The sequence below is a fragment of the Pollachius pollachius genome (assembly GCF_949987615.1).
Source record: "Pollachius pollachius genome assembly, chromosome: 5".
In the NCBI taxonomy this organism is placed as follows: domain Eukaryota; kingdom Metazoa; phylum Chordata; class Actinopteri; order Gadiformes; family Gadidae; genus Pollachius; species Pollachius pollachius.
Genome location: NC_136938.1, coordinates 2,629,850 through 2,649,132, shown reverse-complemented (window position 1 = coordinate 2,649,132; position 19,283 = coordinate 2,629,850). Strand labels below are relative to the sequence as shown.

Genomic DNA, 19,283 nt, shown 5'->3' with positions numbered 1-19,283 from the left:
TGTAACAGATGCTCCGTGCCTCTGTCTTGGATACCCTCGTCCAAATTAATGAGAACACGGAGTTCAAATTCCTTCGCACAGTTAGCACCACCATAAAGAGGGTTGCAGAGAGAACTGGCACCTTATTACAAGTGCACCGTTCTGTGAACAAACCTCGCAACCATCTAACACTGATACTGTGATGATATGAAACTCTTCTGTCATTCTTGTCAGTCGCTGCACTTCATTTAAAAAATAATACAAACTATGACATATACCAAATAATTCCAAATTCTGGGAAAGTAAAGTGTGGAAGGTGGCATCAAGCCTCCATCAACCCTTCTGCAGATACAGTTTGAACATTAAGTGTAAAACAATGGTTCAGACTCTTGTACTCATAAACCAGTCAACAGACACTCCTTAAAGCTCAGAGCTATGCCGCGTGTTCAACCTGTTGGACCAAACCACAGCCATGCCTCTTCCTGCTGTCGTATCACGTTGCGATGGCGCTGTGTTCTTTATCCCAGCTCGTTGTTCTCAGTACAGGGTAATATTTCTTTCCTCATTGTTTCTCGGCCACCCCTGCCCTCCCTGTCCGTCAAGCGGCACAGCAGGTGCTGCTATTGTTGTTGAATGTTTCCAGTAACTTCTTGGTCTTCCGCCATTTCAAAAAAACGTGTGCCTCCACCGAAAGTTGGTCATGAATTGCCCAAGAGGATCAGGTTTTAATTCCCGTCTCTCAAAGTTATTCTGTGGTTTCTTTCAGTCTTGTTGTTTGGTTCACGCTAACAATAGTCTAGCGGTATTATTTTCCATTGTTGTCGGTTTTTCTTCTCCTTGGCTAGTTTGGAGCGTTGCAGCATCAGTGCTGAGAGACTCGCTGAAGGACTACAAAGGAAACATTTCTAACTAGGTTATCCATCCGTGTTGCAAAGAAAGTGGAATATATCACGCCTGCGCTCGCACCATCACTTATTGAGATGGGTTTGACTGCTCATGAATATTTGATATTGCCGATCCGCGCTCTGCAGAAACGGGCCTAAGTTTAACCCCCTCCCCCTCCTCACTCCCCCAGCCCGGAGCAGAGGCCTGGAGAGCCCCGGGCTGCCTGCTTTCAAAGCGCCCAACCCCCCTGCACCCCACCATCCCAACCCCCCAGCACCCCACCATCCCAGCATCCCGCCATCCCAGTACCCTGCCATCCCAGCACCATCCTGCCTTTACGAGCTGATTCTGCTGGGTTAGGCCTTGCTCACTGATGGATGTCTTTTTTTTTTTGTCATTCGGTTGCTAGAGTATTCAATTATGTACAAATATTGGTATGCTAATCTGATGGTATATCTTATACCGTCTGAAGGAAGATTTTTGACCTGTTCGTGCTTTGGATGAGAAGAGAATTAGAAAATGAACTTCAGTGCTTTGCTTAAACGAAACGTGACTTCACTCACAACCAAATTCCTGCTGCTCGGAATTCTGAATACAAAAAGAGTAGAAGGGAAAAGACGATTCCAGAACAAGAAGTATTCTTTTAGCAGAAGGTCTGGGACCGCTGAGCGTGCTGTCGCTGTGGCGTGGCGGAGATACTCCACTCCTCAGGTTCCCCGTCCGGTGCTACCATTCCTGGACCTGCCAAAACAAGAAGCCAACCGCAAGGACGACAATTACGGCGCATGTGAACCAGCGGAGTCTGGGCTGTGTTTAGCTCTGGGGTAACCCTCCCCAACCAATGGCTTCAGTGTTTAGTCCACAGAAAGCAGAATTCCCACCACTCGCCCAACCTATAAAACTAGCTGTCTGTGAGGAATGTTGTCTATGTGTTTCTGTGACTCTCTGGCGCACTCCTCCCCTCCCTGACCCCTCCAGCCACACGGGAACAGGCCTGGAACCCTTTATTATCCTCCTGGAGCAGATTGCTCCGTTCCTCTATTTCTGGCCCCTCTGCCATCGTTATTGTTGTTTTGTAATCTAATGCAGGGGCTGCTGCAGTCGCTGTTTCTCTTTAGGGAGGTGGTACTTCGTTCATCATTCATCGTGCTCATGGTTATGATGGGACTCAGGGAGTGAGATGAGCAAATCTCTGATTTGTTAGTCAAGGTGGCGGTGGCTACTTACATCGCTATGCAGGGCATGCAAACAAAGGCACCACACAAGCTCACTCCTTGGTACATAAAAAAACAGATTTATCTGTCATCAGACTCGGGGCTAACAATCCAGCGTTTAAGCTTTGCGGGCTAACTGTGCTGCGTTAACCTTGGCGTCGTTGTATATTGTAATGGCTTGGTCGATATTATTCTTGTTTTCAGAACGGCTGCTTTAGTACAAACCGTTCCTCGGTTCAATAGGCTGTGCCACATTTTCAAGGCCTTATTCACAAATATCAATAGGTTTTGGTTATACAGTAGATATATATTTCAAGATCTGGAGGTCTTCACATGTGAAGAAGGAATCAGTGTGCGGTCGCTCCAGCCGCTCAGCAGTCCTCCTGTCTGCCGCGCAGCAATCCCCCTATCTCACGCGAAGCAGTCCTCCTGTCTCACGCGAAGCAGTCCTCCTGTCTGACGCAAAGCAGTCCTCCTGTCTGACGCTCATGGCAGGCTGCAACGTGTGTCCAGGAACGCCTCCTGGGCTCTGGGGGAGCCTGGACGGGTTCCATACACCATGATCCAGACACATCGACCTACAACAGACTAACAAAGGGGAGCGAGGGAGGAACCATTATGACCACAGCAACACAGGCACAGTGACACAGGGGGTGTTGTCCTGCTGTTGATTGTGTTCTTTTGTGGTGGTTGTGTTCTCCTGTTTGTGTTGTCCTGGTTGTGTTGTGTGTTCCTGGTGGTTCAACAGTTTAATCAATACTGGGGGGCAAAGTCGAAACTAAAACTGCTTTTATCACTTTAGTTCAGACAATCATAACTCTGATGGCAGTTTGTAATAAACACAGAAAGAACAAATTAAAAAGAGGAATGGATGACAATAGAACGGAGGCTGGTGTGGGGGTGATGCTGCTGCTGCCCCGAGGTCTGCTGCTCACTGGATCCACAGAAACATCTGAGAGCCTTTCTCCAGTCAGCTCTCCTTTGATAGACGGGCCAAGCATGGAAATCATGTCCACATCTTTTATTAAAACAAATCTCCATCTTTTGATATCCACCAGTCATTTAAACTAGGGTGTTTGTGACTCGTTCTATAGCAATACTTAATTGATGATGTTTGCATGATTAATAATTCAGCAGATCCAAGCCTCGGCCCTGGCTGAGCGCGGCTTAGTACGCCTTTCTTTGAGTTTGTGGTGAAACATATCTGTTGTTTGATGCTGCTAGCCCCGCATGTTGCTGCTCTGCAAGTGGAAAGAACGCAATAACAATGTCTTAAGGGTATGGTGCCCATGTGTAGATTTCGTCATCTAACATGACCTGATAAAAATATTCTCCTGCATGCATTATTTACAACTACAGACCGTTAAACTAGTTGCGTCCTTTACATCAGCGTGTTATTCCTCCCAAACACCTGGGGGGTCACACACTTCTACAGCCAGCCTCCATGTGTTGTGGGGGGGTCACACACTTCTACAGCCAGCCTGGTGTGTTGTAGGGGGGGTCACACCTTCTACAGCCAGCCTGGTGTGTTGTGGGGGGGGGGGGGTCACACCTTCTACAGCCAGCCTCCGTGTGTTGTGGGGGGGTCACACACTCTACAGCCAGCCTGTTGTGTTGTAGGGGGGGGGGGGAGTCACACCTTCTACAGCCAGCCTCGTGTGCTGATGTTTTCCGCAGCTGGTAGCTGAAGATCAAGGTCCGTTTAGGAGGTTCATGAAAGACTGCCCTACACTTCAGAGGGCAAAATAAGTCACATTAAATACTTCATCACTTTTTCATAAAAATGTAACGGCCCCCTGAGACCGCGAACATGAGACCAACGAGCACTGAGATCCTAACTGAGCCAAGCAAACATGGAGAAGGAAATCCTGTTCCTTCCTCCGGCCCCTAGAGGCCGTCAGCGGAGCTGCAGGCGTGAGCCCCACTAACGCACATGTTGTGGTGGCTGAGGCCGGATCTCAGCGGCTGCATCCTATAGGTCGTATCCTGGCTGTTTAGTGGTGCCGGGACGCTGCCCAGCTTCTGCGTGGGAGGAGCTCATTACGGTTGGGCAGGGGGAGGGGGGGCGGCCTTGTCTCTGTGTTCACAGGACGTGGATCGCTCTGTTTGTACTGGCCTCCCCTGACCACCACGGGGGCCGTCCAATCAGCCATCTGCCGTATGACCGGACACGCCCCCTGGATCAGAGGCAGTTGTTGACTGCGTTCCTGCAGGCTCACGTGTTCCTGTCAGACGCCAGGCGGCCGCGGGTAAATAATAATTAGGGCAGGCCGCCATCAGCTGGGATTGGAAAGTAGTCTGTGCTTGGTGTTTGTGCTCATTCCTCCTGGGAGCCTCTGTGTGTGTTCAACATGTGGCCGATGACGGGGCCGCACAGAGTTCCTCTACTACAGCGACGGCTCTCTGATCCTCTGTTGTTCGTTCTCTGACGGTTCAGTGTTCCTTGCGGGTGGTGAGCCCGTCGTTCCCATGACTACAGTCCATACGGCGTCTCTGGGTGCCACCCACATGAGACTCAACGCTCTAGTAATGAACTCAATTTGTCCAGGAAAATGGTGACAGTAAATAGTTTTGATTGTCATTTATTAATATAAATGAGGTTATTATCAGTCTCAAATGACCAGGATGGGAGAGGCGTATGGAGACATGAATCAGATTCCCATCCCTTGGACCCTGCTCCACGTATTCAGACGGCGTTTAGATCCATCTGGGTCCGCCCTGTGGCCGGCGCGGTGGAGTCAGGCTGATGGTTGTCATTGTGTGCGTCTGGAGGCCTTCCAAGAACGCTGCCATCCGACATTCCCCAACAGTTTCCGCATTACTCTTATCAGATCCTGGCTGCCATTTTCCGCTCGCTACCGGCGGAGCTCCGCTTCATGTTCCCTGAGCAGCGGGAGGCCGTTCGCAGAGTGATGGTGACAGGATCGCCTGGTTCACTCCTACATGGACTAATACAACTCCCAGTTTTAAAAGAAGCCATGCATTGATTCATGCGACCTGTTCCCAAGCATTCAGCGTTTCAGTAATTAGTAAATAATTAGTGACAAAAAATAATTATGATAAAGTACATATTTTGTAAACCTTGCAGGCATTTGCAAGTGAAATTATGGACTTCCTCCACTATTTCTTTCCAGGATTCATGTCAAGTGATGAGTCTCCCCTCAGCGTGATCTCCATGGGAACCAGCGTCGCCCTTCGGTCGGTTTCACAGCAGCCTGTCGCCATTCCCTTTGTCAGACGTCCTCCCAGCTCCTTCCTGACATTGAGGAGGAGCGAGGGCCCCTTATGGAGGGAGGAGGATCAGGGTCTGTACTGTGCAGCCCCAGGCAGCGGCAGCGTGCAGAGAGAGGCAGACAGTCATGTGGGCTGCTTTGAATAACCAAAGCTAGTGGCAGCCTGACAGACAAACAGAGGAGGACACTAGCGTAGTGGAACACATCTGAACACGCTTCTGTTTCCTCCGCGCGTGTGTCGACTCATGTGTGAAGTTGTTTGTGGTGAAACGGGGGAAATGCGCAACACAGCCAAACGTTGAAGACAACTCTTTTCTTCCTCTAATTCTTTCTGTTTGCATGCCATCATTGTTCCTGGATCATGTGAAATATTTCAACCACCACTCGCATGCCATGGTTTAGTAAACATAGCGTGGCGTGTTTCAGTGGAACGGTGAACAACACTGACCCATGCATCAGCTGCAATTAGGACCACTGGCCAACCCTCCCACAACCTGAGCTCCATTAAGCTCAAGTGCAGCTGTTGTGCTCAAGCTGACATTTTTTGTAATTGTCTTGTGGCCTTTAATTCCCTTCCATACAAAGATATAAAAGATGAAATCGGTACTCAACTGCTTTGAAAAATGTTTTGCGGTTACATTCTGTAAAGAGAAATTCAGGGCATTACAAGGATTTGAAACGGCTCATTATAAGTTCCAAATGACCAGCGCTGTCTGATCTCTTACAGTAGCTCTGTGTTCTCCAGACAGGCACCCAGGGAACAGAATAGCATGCGTTGGTCCCGTGGTAAACCTCGTCATTTGCTCTCCTCTCATTCATCCTGGTTAGCGTTATAGAATGTTAAAGGGTAATTCCGGTGTAAAATGGATTTGGGATATGTTTTGTATGATAACGAGTTGAAACGTTCGTTTTGGAGCACAAAAACCATATATAGACGCTTTCTTCAGTTGGCTGTTTTTAGCCGATTCTATCAAAACGCTATAAACTTGGAACGATGGGGTTACTGGTTATGGTAAAAACTAAATCGCTATTTTAAACCACTTAAAAGGCTAAAAGTAGCCCGACACTTCTTTGTTATGTCCTTTTTAATAAACAATCTGTGTACTTACAAAGTTCTCAATGCCTCGTTTTATATGTTACAACCCTTATTTTACTACCAAAGAAGTGGCGGGCTACTTTTAGCCTTTTAAGTGGTTTAAAATAGCGATTTAGTTTTTACCATAACCAGTGCCCCCTTCGTTCCAAGTTTATAGCGTTTTGATAGAATCGGCTAAAAACAGCCAACTGAAGAAAGCGTCTATATGCCGTTTTTGCACTCCAAAACAAACGTTTTAAAATCCATTTTACATCGGAATTACCCTTTAACATGGAGGTTTATCAGAGCGCGGTCAGGGGCCAGAAACTGGCACGGCTCGCGTCCCACTCGGTCCTCGGTTTTAATTTAGCTTCGTCCTCTTTCCAACCTCCGGCTGTCCCCCTGGTGTGTGTCCCTCTGGTGTCCTGCTATAGCTGGGCCTGGTCAGCCTATTTAAAGAGAAGACCTCCAGACCTTTTCCTCCTGATGGAGATGTGCTGGTGGTGCTCTAACGTCTGACTGATGCAATAACAGAAGGGTCACCTCTTCATGTTCCTGTGGAAGGCGTCAAAAGGTCAGCAGGCTGAGATGATGGTGAATCCAAAGATAATGTGATAATCTGCACAATGCGTGATTCATTTATTGTAATGAATCAGTAGGATTCTCATTTTTTGGGCCGGCTTCAACTGTAGTTTCCATCAATTCCGGACACTTTTGTAAAAGTTGTTGAGCTCAAAAGGCTCTCCTTGTGAATTTAAGGTTTTATAAAAATGCGTTCTGAAGTGACTGACTGGTCTGGTGAGAAGGAAACCACAAAAACGCGTCCTGGGGCCAGCGCTCGTCTTATCAGGCTGTTGGTGGACGTCTCCACTTCCCCTTTGTTTCATAGCTGATTTAAAGTGGCCCCACTACGGGTTTAATTGCTTCTACCCTCTACTGCAACAGGGCAGATGATGCTTGTGAAGATGATCCTGTACGAACATGGCTCCCACACAGCCATCAACTACCAGTTGGCATAATGATGAGTAATGGTGTATCACAAGCGCCAGACCAGTCTAGACTGGTCTGCTCCCTGAGTGTGTAAGATACGGTGCCAGATTACCCGGAATAGTAGTGGGTTTATGGTCCTCAACGTACGTGTGTGTGTGGGGGTAGGGGTTGTGGGTGTGTGTGTGACTCAGTGCTTATGAGCAAATAGTTTCACAGAAGTTCTTCAGTGACACACTAAACATTTCACAGCTGATCGACTCCATAGAGCAACGTTGTGCTGCGACTCCATACCTGGACAATGGATTAATAGATCTATTAAACATCTTTATGGGCATTGCTCTCTCCCAATTTGCGGTCTATAGGCATGGTGTAGTAAATAATACACCTAACTGTTTTAAAGTAGGCTTGAGAAATGCCGGTTATTTGTCAATGGTGTTGAGTTCTGCCAGGTGCCCTCGAGCCAGGAGGTCTTTTTGGGGCCTTCCTGCGGTGCCAGGAGGTGTGTGATGAAGACACTGTAGAGGTCAGGGTCGCTAATCTAATGGCCTGATGTCTTCTTGGTAGAGACCTCGTCTGGGAACAGGAAGTGACTCTGTGCCTTGATCTTTATGCTCAATATTGCTGCTTCTGGCTGCTACGTTGTCCCGGAGTAACTTCCTGTGTTCACAAAGTAGCATTGAGGATTTTGGAAGTATGTTTTATTTGTGTAAAGTTATGAAGGCATAAAGTGGTTAGTCCCATTGTACCCCGGTATATTGCCAGTCTAACGTGTTTAAGCCAAGTATTTATCAAAACATTTAGAAAGTATTTGAAAGAATGCACTTTCTAATGCAGCCAATGGCGACTCCTCTTGGAGACCTGTGTGATTTATGTACTGTCTGAGGTTGGTTTCCTGTGGATGGATTAATTCACCCTCAGGCTTATCTGGCTCTGCTGCTGCTGCTGGCCCACTGCGTGTTGGTTAATAAGTTATGTCTGTTGGCCACCCATTACAATATGTTAACTTACTCCTGCCAGTAATTCAACCACTGAACTGTTCTTTAAAACACTTTATTTTTCACCTACTTTACAACTCCTGTTTCTTTTATATCAGGGGTGACCTTGAATCCTCGAGGATTCAAATCTTTGATAGAAAGACATTCAGGCGACATTTAGTCGACATTTTGTTTTATAGTCGAATAAGTTGTTGTGTCGGGAGCATTGTGTGTGTGTACCAGTGGGAGATTCCATTGGGAGGACGGGGGTGCTAAACAGGTGATACCTCACGATTGGGGGAGGGGGGTGTTCAATGAGTGACACCGCAGCACTGCTTGGCTTGTTGAGGCGAGAGCCTGTAAGTTATATGATTTATTTTGTGCAGCGGTTGCAGCCGGTCTTCTGTGGGCAGTTTGCTGTGTTATGTTTGGCTTGCAGTAAAGGTCCTTTATTGTTTGTTTGATAACCCCTTTGTGTAATGGAAGCAGCAACAGCCAATCAGCTTCCTTTCAAGGTAGAGCACATTCTGGACCGACTCTTGAAGGATAGAACAATATCACAAAATAAATTCTAAAGTGTGGCAGCGTATGAAACCATTATAACCCCGCTCGCTGGGGAAACACTACTGTTTGTACTTTGTACTGAAGAGTGCTCCTTCTGCTCTATACACTGAAAGTATTAACTTGTATGTATTTTAAATACATACAAGTTAATCCGACTCCGTAACTACGGAGACCCGGAACGGGCAAATGCCACAAACAAGTCTATTGGTGTTTTCATTGCTGCTGATCTACGGCAATTCTCTATTGTTGACAAACAAGCAGTTTTTTAAATTTCCCCTTAACTATGAACCATACCGTCCTGTACCGTACCGTGACTTCAAACAAAGGTACGTACCGAACCGTGACTTTTGTTTACCATTACACCCCTAGTGAATAATCAGACAGAGCTCTCCGTCTCCAGAGACACAGCCCTGGCTTACAGATGTATGATCCAAACCTTTAACCTGGTTTAAACCGCCTTAAAGACTCCTAAAGTAGGCACTATTTAGCTGCAGATATAAAAGATAGATCTTATTTGATGAATCTGGCCTAGTCTATCCTGACGAATCAGTTTCGACTATTCAAAATCGTAGTCGAGGAAACCCCTCATCTACATTTTATACACCTTTTTATACATGTAGTCTGACAACACTTTCTAGATGTGTTCTGAAAATAACACCTATCTTATAAGTAAGTTCAGAGCGAAGCCACCGTAAGGGGAAGAAACACGTCTTAGGGTGATTAACAAAAGCTCCAGGAACGAGGAAACTGTGGTCGGGTTGGCAGTAAATGTGTTGATCAACCTGACACTGAGATCTGCCAAGTGACTCCTCTGGAGCCTGAGATCCTCCTGCTCAGCGCTCCTTGCTCCTCATGCTGCTCTCTCTTCCTGCTCCTCTCTCCTCCTGCTCCTCTCTCCTCCTGCTCCTTTCTCTCTTCCTTCTCCTCCTGCTCCTCTTCTCATGCTCCTCTTTCTCCTCCTGCTCCTCTCTCTCTCCTCCTGCTCCTCTCTCTCCTCATGCTCCTCTCTCTCTCATTGTGCTCCTCTCCTCATGCTCCTCTCTCCTCTCTCTCTCCTCCTGCTCCTCTCTCTCCTTCTGCTCCTCTCTGTTCTCTCTTTCTCCTCCATGCTCCTCTCTCTCTCCTCCTGCTCCTCTCTCTCTGCTCCTGCTCCTCTCGCTCCTCCTGCTCCTCTCTCTCTCCTTCTGCTCCTCTCTCTCCCCTCCCTGAGGGGTAAGCTATCTTCTAGAAGAGATGTATAAAATATGATATCCAGTCTTCAGATATCATCCCAGATACTGGTGTTTCATTTTGTTTACCCTTTCAGCGATATTTCCACTGGATCGGTTTGCTTCTTTAGTTCCGCTCCTTAAAAAATATGTTAGGGTTATAGTTTGTTTTTCTACAGTTCTGTACAAATGCGGTTTGCTGTTAAACCTAATGGTCCAAACGTCTGCATATAGGAAACTTTCTTCATGAAGCGAACGGACCGTCCAACCAGAGGTCACTGTGAGCACTCTGCCCGAGGCCTTTCAACCACTCAGAAAATCGCCACGCTCGTTTCAACGAAGCGCTCCACAGAATGCTAATCAGGTTGTCCTGTTCCATCCACCTGACGCTCTTTAATGGCCGCTTAAAACCCACCCTCACCCCGACCCCGTCCGGCTGTTCACACGTCCTCCCGGTCTCCATGCCTCCAGGGGCTTTTCCAGAGAATAGCAGTCACGCTCGCCTTAAAAAACACCCGAGTGACCTTCCATTGGGTTCCTAATTGCAAGATTTTGATCAGCCTGAAGTGAAAAGATTAGGGGGAGTTGTGTCTGCGTATATCTAAGGCTGTTTCTGGAATAACTAATGGTCTGCAGTAGTTAAACAGTTTAACATGATGTTGTTAAACAGTTTAACATGATGTAGTTAAACAGTTTAACATGTTGTAGTTAAACAGTGTAACATGTTGTAGTTAAACAGTGTAACATGTTGTAGTTAAACAGTGTAACATGTTGTAGATAAACAGTGTAACATGTTGTAGTTAAACAGTGTAACACGTTGTAGTTAAACAGTGTAACACGTTGTAGTTAAACAGTATAACACGTTGTAGTTAAACAGTGTAACACGTTGTAGTTAAACAGTGTAACACGTTGTAGTTAACCAGGGTAACTGGAAGCCAAGTAATGCGTTGAGTGCTATATTGTATAGAAATCTGATTGTATTATTTTTTTTTTTGAGGATTCAGCAGTTTATTCTGAGAGATGTTAAATTGAGCGTTCCACCTCAGTCTCATCAGAGTACGATGCTCTCTGATTTTTCTGCCTTAAGCCAATGTTTGCATCAGTCTTCTCACTCAAGTGGAACTCTGTGAGGTTGAACAGACCACCAACCTATCTCATGAGCCCGTTCTTTCAGACGACAGCGGGTCGCTACTGCAAAGGGTACAGTTTGGAGGGGTTAACAGTGTGTACAGTGTTGAGGTGTGTACAGTGGTGAGGTGTGTACTACAGTGTGGAGGTGTTTTGGATGATCCAGACAATCTGCACCAATTCACATTGGCTTTTTTTCGATTGAGAAGAAACCACAAAGTAACTCATTGGTGCTCCTTCCTCGAACTAAATTCCTTTTTAAATGTGCAGACCTTAAACACGAAGAACAGCTTGGAGCTCCCTGGCTGCATCCATCCATACTTCTTGGTTTTAATTGTCCTTCTCTGTCCGTGCTAATTAGACTGAGTGTGCTTGATGTACTCCGTCAGTCTCCAATACGCTGGTGTTCAGCGTCCTCGACGGCGGTCAGGATCACCAAGGCTCCACTCAGAGCAGGGAACAAAGGCCTCTTCTTCTGATGTCTGTGTTTGACATGTTAAGCACAATGTTGTTTCCTTAAAGGGTTTCGGTTACAGGTTAACATGATTCCACTCGGGGCGGTCTTTCAGCGCTAAAGGTGTTGGCATGTGGTTGATTATAGGCTCTCTGTGTCTGTTTGCTGTGTGTCTCGGATGTATTGTGTCCGCCTGGCCGGTAATTAAAGGGGAGGGAGTAGGCTTTGCTGATGAGGCTCGGTTGGTTCACAGGGAGGCAGTCTGTCGGAACTTGTGTTGGAACGACTCCACAGTCAACCACAAATATTCAGAAGAAATCCTTTTAGCTCAGTACATTAGGACATTAATATGTCAAAACATTGCTTTGGATTATCTGTTGAACCCTCGTCCTAAACGCCTGTAGTTTATGATGCAGACATCTCGCACCGTTTTTGAGTTTGCCAGTTGAATTGGTGCATTCAGATATGTTTCTGCTGTATTCTTACAGCCTAGTTTCTCGACTATTATAATTTACGTCAGTATTAATAAGGATGTCAATATTTAGACTCATGTTAGCTGATAATGTCGTCATGGAAACCAGCATGGAGATGTTATGCCCTCTGGATTAAATGAGTTGCAGCAGAGCATGTATTTCTGTTTTTCTGTTCCGCAGTTTCAGCCCAACTCGATGTGTCCCGAGCTCCCGGTTCCATTAACTTCCTCGTTAGGGCATTCAGTTTGGATTTAATTAAGTCTGGTCTGATAAGTCATCGTTTGGCATACAGTTTTGGATTATATGAATTCATGCGGTTTGTAGCGGGGACACAACGGACATTAGAGCGTTGATAAACTGGAATGTATCTTATAAATATACTAACTGGGTATAATGGTTTGTATTTAGATGTGTTTGTCTTTTTATGAAGGTGTTTTATGTGTCCATTTTGTTGTGATTTAAGCAGTAGGCTGAATTAGATTGACCAGCAATTGGATTATTTTTTTGCAGTATTATACTAACAACATGCAAATCCTGAAATATCTGCACAGTATTGTTAAAATATTTGTCGTTTACAGAAATGCAAAATTCTCATTTTGTTACTGTCACACCTCTACAGTGAAGAAGATTCCTTATTTTTACAGCATCAGTTACTTGATGCTGTTACTGGTACAACTGATTTACTGTGTTTTTCAAAGTAAATATGTTCCATGACATTTGGTTTTATAGAGATGTAATGGAAGTGTTTTATGTTGCAGGTATTCGATGATATCTATCACTTCAAACATCGCACGGTGGAGAAGAGATCCCTCTCCAACCACCGTGGAACGCACGTCCGCCTGCACAGAGAACCCAAGGTAGGTTCTAATCCCAGTTAATCCCAGTCCGACCACACAGAGAACCCAAGGTAGGTTCTAATCCCAGTTAATCCCAGTCCGACTACACAGAGAACCCAAGGTAGGTCCAAATCCCAGTCCGCCTGCACAGAGAACCCAAGTTAGGTCCTAATCCCAGTTAATCCCATTACCCCTCACACAGAACCACAGGTATGCTGTGTTCTAATATCCATGCTTCCATGAGTACACTTAAATATAGTACACTATCCACACTCACTTAGTGTGCTAATTTTCCGATGTCAGTGTTGTTTCAAATCGAATACTCCGTGGTGCACTAACCGGAAATTACGATCACCACTGCCGCTGCTGCTCCTCCCCCGCAATAAACATCCCGCTTTGACCGGTGAACTCTTTACGCCTAGCAGCTATAAAAAGCTAAAAAAGCTATAAAAACTACAAAATGACTATTAATGCAGGCTATGTGAAAAATGTGCCGCCTTTGGCTCAGCCTGGCCCCGCCCTCTTTCGCTACGTAGCTAAGATGGCTGCCGTTGAGTACGAAAAGTGTACATCGATCCACACTTTGCGGATTGACTGTTTGGAGTACACCATCCGCGTCCTTTCAGTACACTTATTTTCGCCCGATCTTAATTGGAACGCCCTACGTACTCAAACTAAGTATAGTAAGTATGGATATTGGAACACAGCAGTAGTCTTTAATTCCAGTATCCCAGTATATAATCTCTCCCTCACGGTGTTCTATTCACAGTTGTTAGAAGCGTAGTGTTGTGTGGCAGTGTTTCAGCGTAGTGTTGTGTGGCAGTGGTTCAGCGTAGTGTTGTGGGGCAGTGTTTCAGCGTAGTGTTGCGTGGCAGTCTTTCATCTTAGTGTTGTGTGGCAGTGTTTCAGCTGTAGGTTGTGTGGCAGTGTTTCAGACGAGGGTTGTGTGGCAGCGTTTCAGAGGAGGGTTTGTGGTTGTTGATGTCCAGCAGATCAGGTCGCTGTGTTCTCATCCAGCATATATAGAGCACTGGGTGGAGAACGCCTTCAGAGGAATCCTGACCTGACCCATGACTCAGTCGTGACCACTGAGCCACCGCTGCTCCTGAACCTCTCCTAGTCCTCTCCCCTCAACACACCTGCAGCGTGACAGCTCCTCTTACAACACTCCCTGGACGGGAGGGCCGCACGCTGGATGGAGATGTGAAAGAGTTAGCCAACACTCTTAACGGTCGTTGCTCAAGGCCAAACGTGGCAGTTGAGCTGTTTAAGCCGGCCACACTCCGGAAAAGGAAGCGGCGCGCTACAGCACCGTTGTGATATGTTTTGAAAGAAGCAGATCAACAATCATAGGTATGGGCTACCATAACGTCATACCAGTTGTTTTATGACTACATTTATGGCCCTGATGCTCATGATCCTCTGTTTGTACTTACAATGATAGTCACATTAATTCATAGTTACTTTATGTACTGTCGGGCTCTTTGTTTACGGTTTAGTCACTTTACACACTTTATTTACTTTCATTGCTCATTCCTTTTGCATTGTGGAATTATTTATCTAGTGCATCAACAATCTCCATATGTACAGCCTTGTATCAAGCCAGGAAGTACCAAACAGCTTTAAAAAAAGTGGTTTTTCAGGGGCGGCGACGCTAGGTAATAGAACAGTGGCGTGAAGCCTAGTTGCGCGGCGCGCTGCCGCGCGGGCTAGTACATCCAAAATAATGGGAGCGTTCTTTTTGACCCGCTGCTTCGGCGCTGGTGTGTGTTGGGCTTTAGTCCCGGTCCAGCACACGGTAAATAGAGGACTATTTGCAGCTGCATCTCTTCCTCAAGCTCTTTCCTCTTCAACAACAACCTGAGGTGACGGAGTCTCACTCTAGGACTCACCCCGCCCCCCTCGGACCCAGGGCTCTGAGCTCCCTGCGGGCGGTCGTGGGAAGCTCGCTCTGGGAACTCTATTCCAGGTACCGTGTCCTGGTTGGGCAGTGTTGGCGCCCCCCCCCCCCCCCTCAGGTGCATGCTGGGATGCTGCCTGTTCGCCCGGCCTCACTCAGTGAAACTGGCACAGCTCCCTGGACCCCCCCTCCGGGACTCCCCCTCTGGGACTTCCTTCCCTGTTTCCTGTTGTTGAATTCCTTTATTTCCAGAGCACCTCAGAGGAGAGCGGGCCATGGTCACCGCCACGGTTACCATGGTGACGCCTTCCCCCGCCTGGCAGAGTTCAGGTCGTCACTCCCTCTAGTGATCAACTGGGCTGTTTTTCTGTGTTTATCGGTTCAGAGTCGCATGTTCTTCCTGCGGTTTATAAATCTGTCATAAATCTGCTGTGACCAGTTAGCCTCACGTTCCACACCTCTGCTGCAGCAGACATGTTTTGATCAATGCAGCCGACATCGGGCAGTCGGTGCAAAGTGCCAGGCTATGAATATATTTATTCCTGTTGATTTTATTTATTCATCTCTCCACCAGCGCTAGAGCAATACTGAACCTCTAATAAAATAGATGGTTTTAAACCAAGAATAAAATAGCTGCGCACCGTTTTATAGAAATCCTATTTTAGAGAAAATTACTTTTGTTTTAGAAGAACGAGCCTAGAATTTAAAGACCAAATGAATCCTAAACGGAATGAGTAGATTGAAGTCTACACCTGGCTCTTGCTGCCAACGGCAACTGATGGACACTCTAGCTGATGTAATGTTTGGCTCTTTCTGATCCCTGTTTATTGACTGCACTCTGTTTTAATGTCCAGCCACACAGTATCAATGTCTGCTGAGGTGTCGAGGGAATGGCAGCCGTTCTAAACTGCTTTAATGTTGTTAATACAGGTGTTTGAGCCACTGTTGTGCTATCAGTCAGTATAACCACGTTTCCTTACGGCGCTTGCCCACGAAAAGAGGTGTGTGTGTGTGTGTGTGTGTGTGTGTGTGTGTGTGTGTGTGTGTGTGTGTGTGTGTGTGTGTGTGTGTGTGTGTGTGTGTGTGTGTGTGTGTGTGTGTGTGTGAAGTCCTGTCTGTTTTAAACCATTAACTTTTCGAGCTGTACTCAGACACAACCCTGAGTTTTGCGATTGCTCTAAACAAATGAAAACGTGTTCCTGGTCTCCTGACGTGTTTATAGGGCGGGGGGATTGGGCTTGGGTCCCAGACAGTGCAGTTATTATATTATCTTTAAGTATTAGTGAAGGACGGATGTGTATCGGTCCAGTGTGTGTGAAGGTGGATCAGCCTCTTTCTGTATTTACATTATTCAGGTTCATCACCCTTTTCTACATATAATTTATTTATCCTGGATTTCTTGCATTCACTGGTTGATTAAGAAAGAAGATACGTCCCTCACAAAGAGAAGAGGTGTGTTTGTGATGTGTTCCACATGGCCGCATGAAGACAAGGAGAAGAGAGGAGGGCGAGTCGCCATTCAGGTGAACAGACGGGTCAGCCTGGACACAATGCAGCAGCATGGGCACGATGCAGTGAGCAGCCATTGGACATTGAGCTGCTACGGGACGTCTCTGCCCCTCGGTCTCCAAAGCCGTTCTGATTGTTATTCACGTTCCCCTGTGGTTTCTGAGTCGTGGACCGCTAGCGTCATCCACTCTGTGACCGTGAAGCTACAGACGATGCAGCAGATTCCCTTCATGGGGTTTCTAACCTCATCACCTTGAGAACAACCCTGCTCACTTTAAAACAGTCGGTTGGTTGCTCGACAAAACCAACCATTGGCTGCGACGTTAAGGAGGTCTGGGCTCCATCGGTCTGCCTACCCTGAAGGATCACAACCTGGTCTACCTTCAGCCTCTACAGACCTGCAGTGTGGCAGGTCTGGTTACTAGAGGCAGAGGGGGTTCTCAGGGCTGTTCTGAGGGGACCCTGGGATTTCTCCATCATGCTCATTGGGACTGAGACTACAAAGGGCCTCACTGAACCAGGAGATGGACACTTTCAGGAGTGGAGATGAGGAGATGAAGGACGTGCAACTGGAACGGAGGGGAGCGGTCACCGAGGGCGATGCAGGTTACAGGAGGATGCTTGAGAGGAACCCAAGCTGGACAAACACCAGGTCTGACAGGCCTGAGAAGAAGACCAGGGAAGGGAGGAGACCTGGAGGGGTTGGGTCTATTGTGGAACGGTGGCTCCCGGCCACCCACCCCCCGCCCGCCTGCCTCTTCCTCTATCTTAGAGATAGCTCATTTTTATTTTTTATTATAGCTCAGCTTATTTATGTTCACATGAAAATTCCTCTTTATTTTACTAATATTCCAGCTGGGCTGTGTTAACCAGTAACGTCTAACATTGACTGTTGGGAAAGACTTTCTGATCAGAAGCTGCTCTCTGGAAAGGGGCTGAAAAGGTTGCCATAAAGATGGGCAAATTCTCAGATTTAATGACTATCAAACAGTGGTTTCCTCCATTCTCCTTCGTATGAATTATTATGAGAAACTACCAGGGCGTAACTGAGGAATAGAGGTTGGTTGTGGTCCAAACGATGGCCCTTACCAAGATCTTTCTTTGTTTTTTTTAAAGTTTGTTTCTCACAGGCTGGTATTTTGGAACAGGAAAATGGGGACATTTAGAAAATAGATTGAAGACTGCACTGACCATTTTAATGTCCATTTAAACAGGCCCTTTGAGAGCTCTAACACAATAATATTGGATATAGGTGCTGAGTCACACACACACACACCTATCAAACAAATAAATTGAAAATGGGAAATAACAAGACACATTCTTTGACAGATTCATAAACAGAGGACGTATTAAACCTAAACATCAAATGAGATGTTCTGCTCCAATGATTTTCTCATTATTGGAGTATTTTCTAGGGGGGATAAAAACAAGGGTGGTGCCGTCCATGAGAGGAGACTAGTCCGAGGCAATGAGGGCTTGTGGTGGAAGGCTTTGTACCGGGCCCTGCAGTGGGACGTACACATTGGAATGGAGGTCAAGCCTTGCTACTTATTTATCCAAACTGGAACTCCGAGATGAGATCAGGACTTCCAGACATTTGGAGCCTGCAAAGCAATTTAATGGAATCAGTTTGACTCTGTCTCGACAGGTCACAGAGAAGTGATAAGAAGGACTCTCAGAATAGTAATGTTCCTCTAACCGTCCCTCCTTTCCTTGCTAGGTAACGCAGGATTATTTAATTTAGCATTCAACAGGAGTTATTTTTAAGGACCATTCCTCTGCTGGTTAGTGACGTTTTTCTATTTTTGGTGCAGTATTATGACGTCATTGTTTTAGTTAGAGATGCACTGATCAGATTTTCTTACCGCAACGAATCATATTTATTGTAAATGTATGGGCAGCCGGTCCGATACCATCAACGTTTGTTTAGTTTACAGTGAAATATAGGCAAGAATTGTCAGGTTTGTTCATTTGTCATTTCTTTAAACACAGTTTTATAAAAACTATTTATGTGTTCGATAGATAGTGAAAGAGCCACTTTTATCGGGTCCTGCAAAAGGCCAATTGATCGGCCGATCCCATGTTAAGGGCTGATATCGGTCAAAAATTATCAGTGGCCGATCGATCGGTGCATCACTAGGTCTTTTCCATTCAGTCTCAGAATGACCTCATGGCCAAACAACTCTAGATCGGCTGTTTGTTTGCTCCCTCCTCTCTGCCAGTGGGGCGCCCTCCGCAAAACACATCGGAGAACACTGATTATGGAGAGTTGAGCGACTACAAAGGCCTCCGAACGTGGAATGCATCTCTGGACCTGAAAGGATTCCATATGAGCGGTTGCATCATCAGGTTTAATTGGACTGCTGGACGGGGCTCCACTTGGATCTCACTCCTTTGACGGACTCTGCTCTCCATACTTCTCGGTATTAATGGCTTGTTTCACAAACACAAAGCACAGAGCTTTCCTTTCAACCTATGCAGCGTATGGCTCCAACGGAACCGGTGGAAATTCAACCAGCCTCCGTTGAATGTGTGTTTATATTCACCGGACATGCAGTCCTGACATCGTCAGGAAAGGAAAACATATTTCTGGAACTGTTCTAAGGATAACAGCAGAGTATGTTTGTTCTTATATCAGTATCCCAAATACAAGAACCATGGATGACTTGTGCTCAGGCTGAGTCAATAGACGGCTTGATTTGATAAGCCAAATAAAGTAAGGTCAACAATGACGGGCCGCGGCCGTCCTCGCTGGATCGGAGCGCTGGGATTAATTGGCGGCCACACATTCCTGTCAACGTTCTGCTGAAGCGAGTGCTCTGCAGATTTCAGTGTAGGGTCAAAGTAAACCCTTCCCTAGC

The 19,283-nt window shown here is 46.4% G+C and overlaps 1 protein-coding gene across 2 annotated transcripts in view; it reads left to right on the top strand.

The window, feature by feature from the left end:
* The window catches only part of furina (furin (paired basic amino acid cleaving enzyme) a), a 56,291-nt gene that overhangs the window by 12,230 nt on the left and 24,778 nt on the right, over positions 1 to 19,283 (top strand). For both annotated transcript variants that reach the window (XM_079736703.1, XM_079736704.1), the window contains exon 3: positions 12,936 to 13,034. In XM_079736703.1, the coding sequence (XP_079592829.1) occupies positions 12,936 to 13,034 (99 nt within the window). The remainder of the gene's footprint in view (positions 1 to 12,935; positions 13,035 to 19,283) is intronic.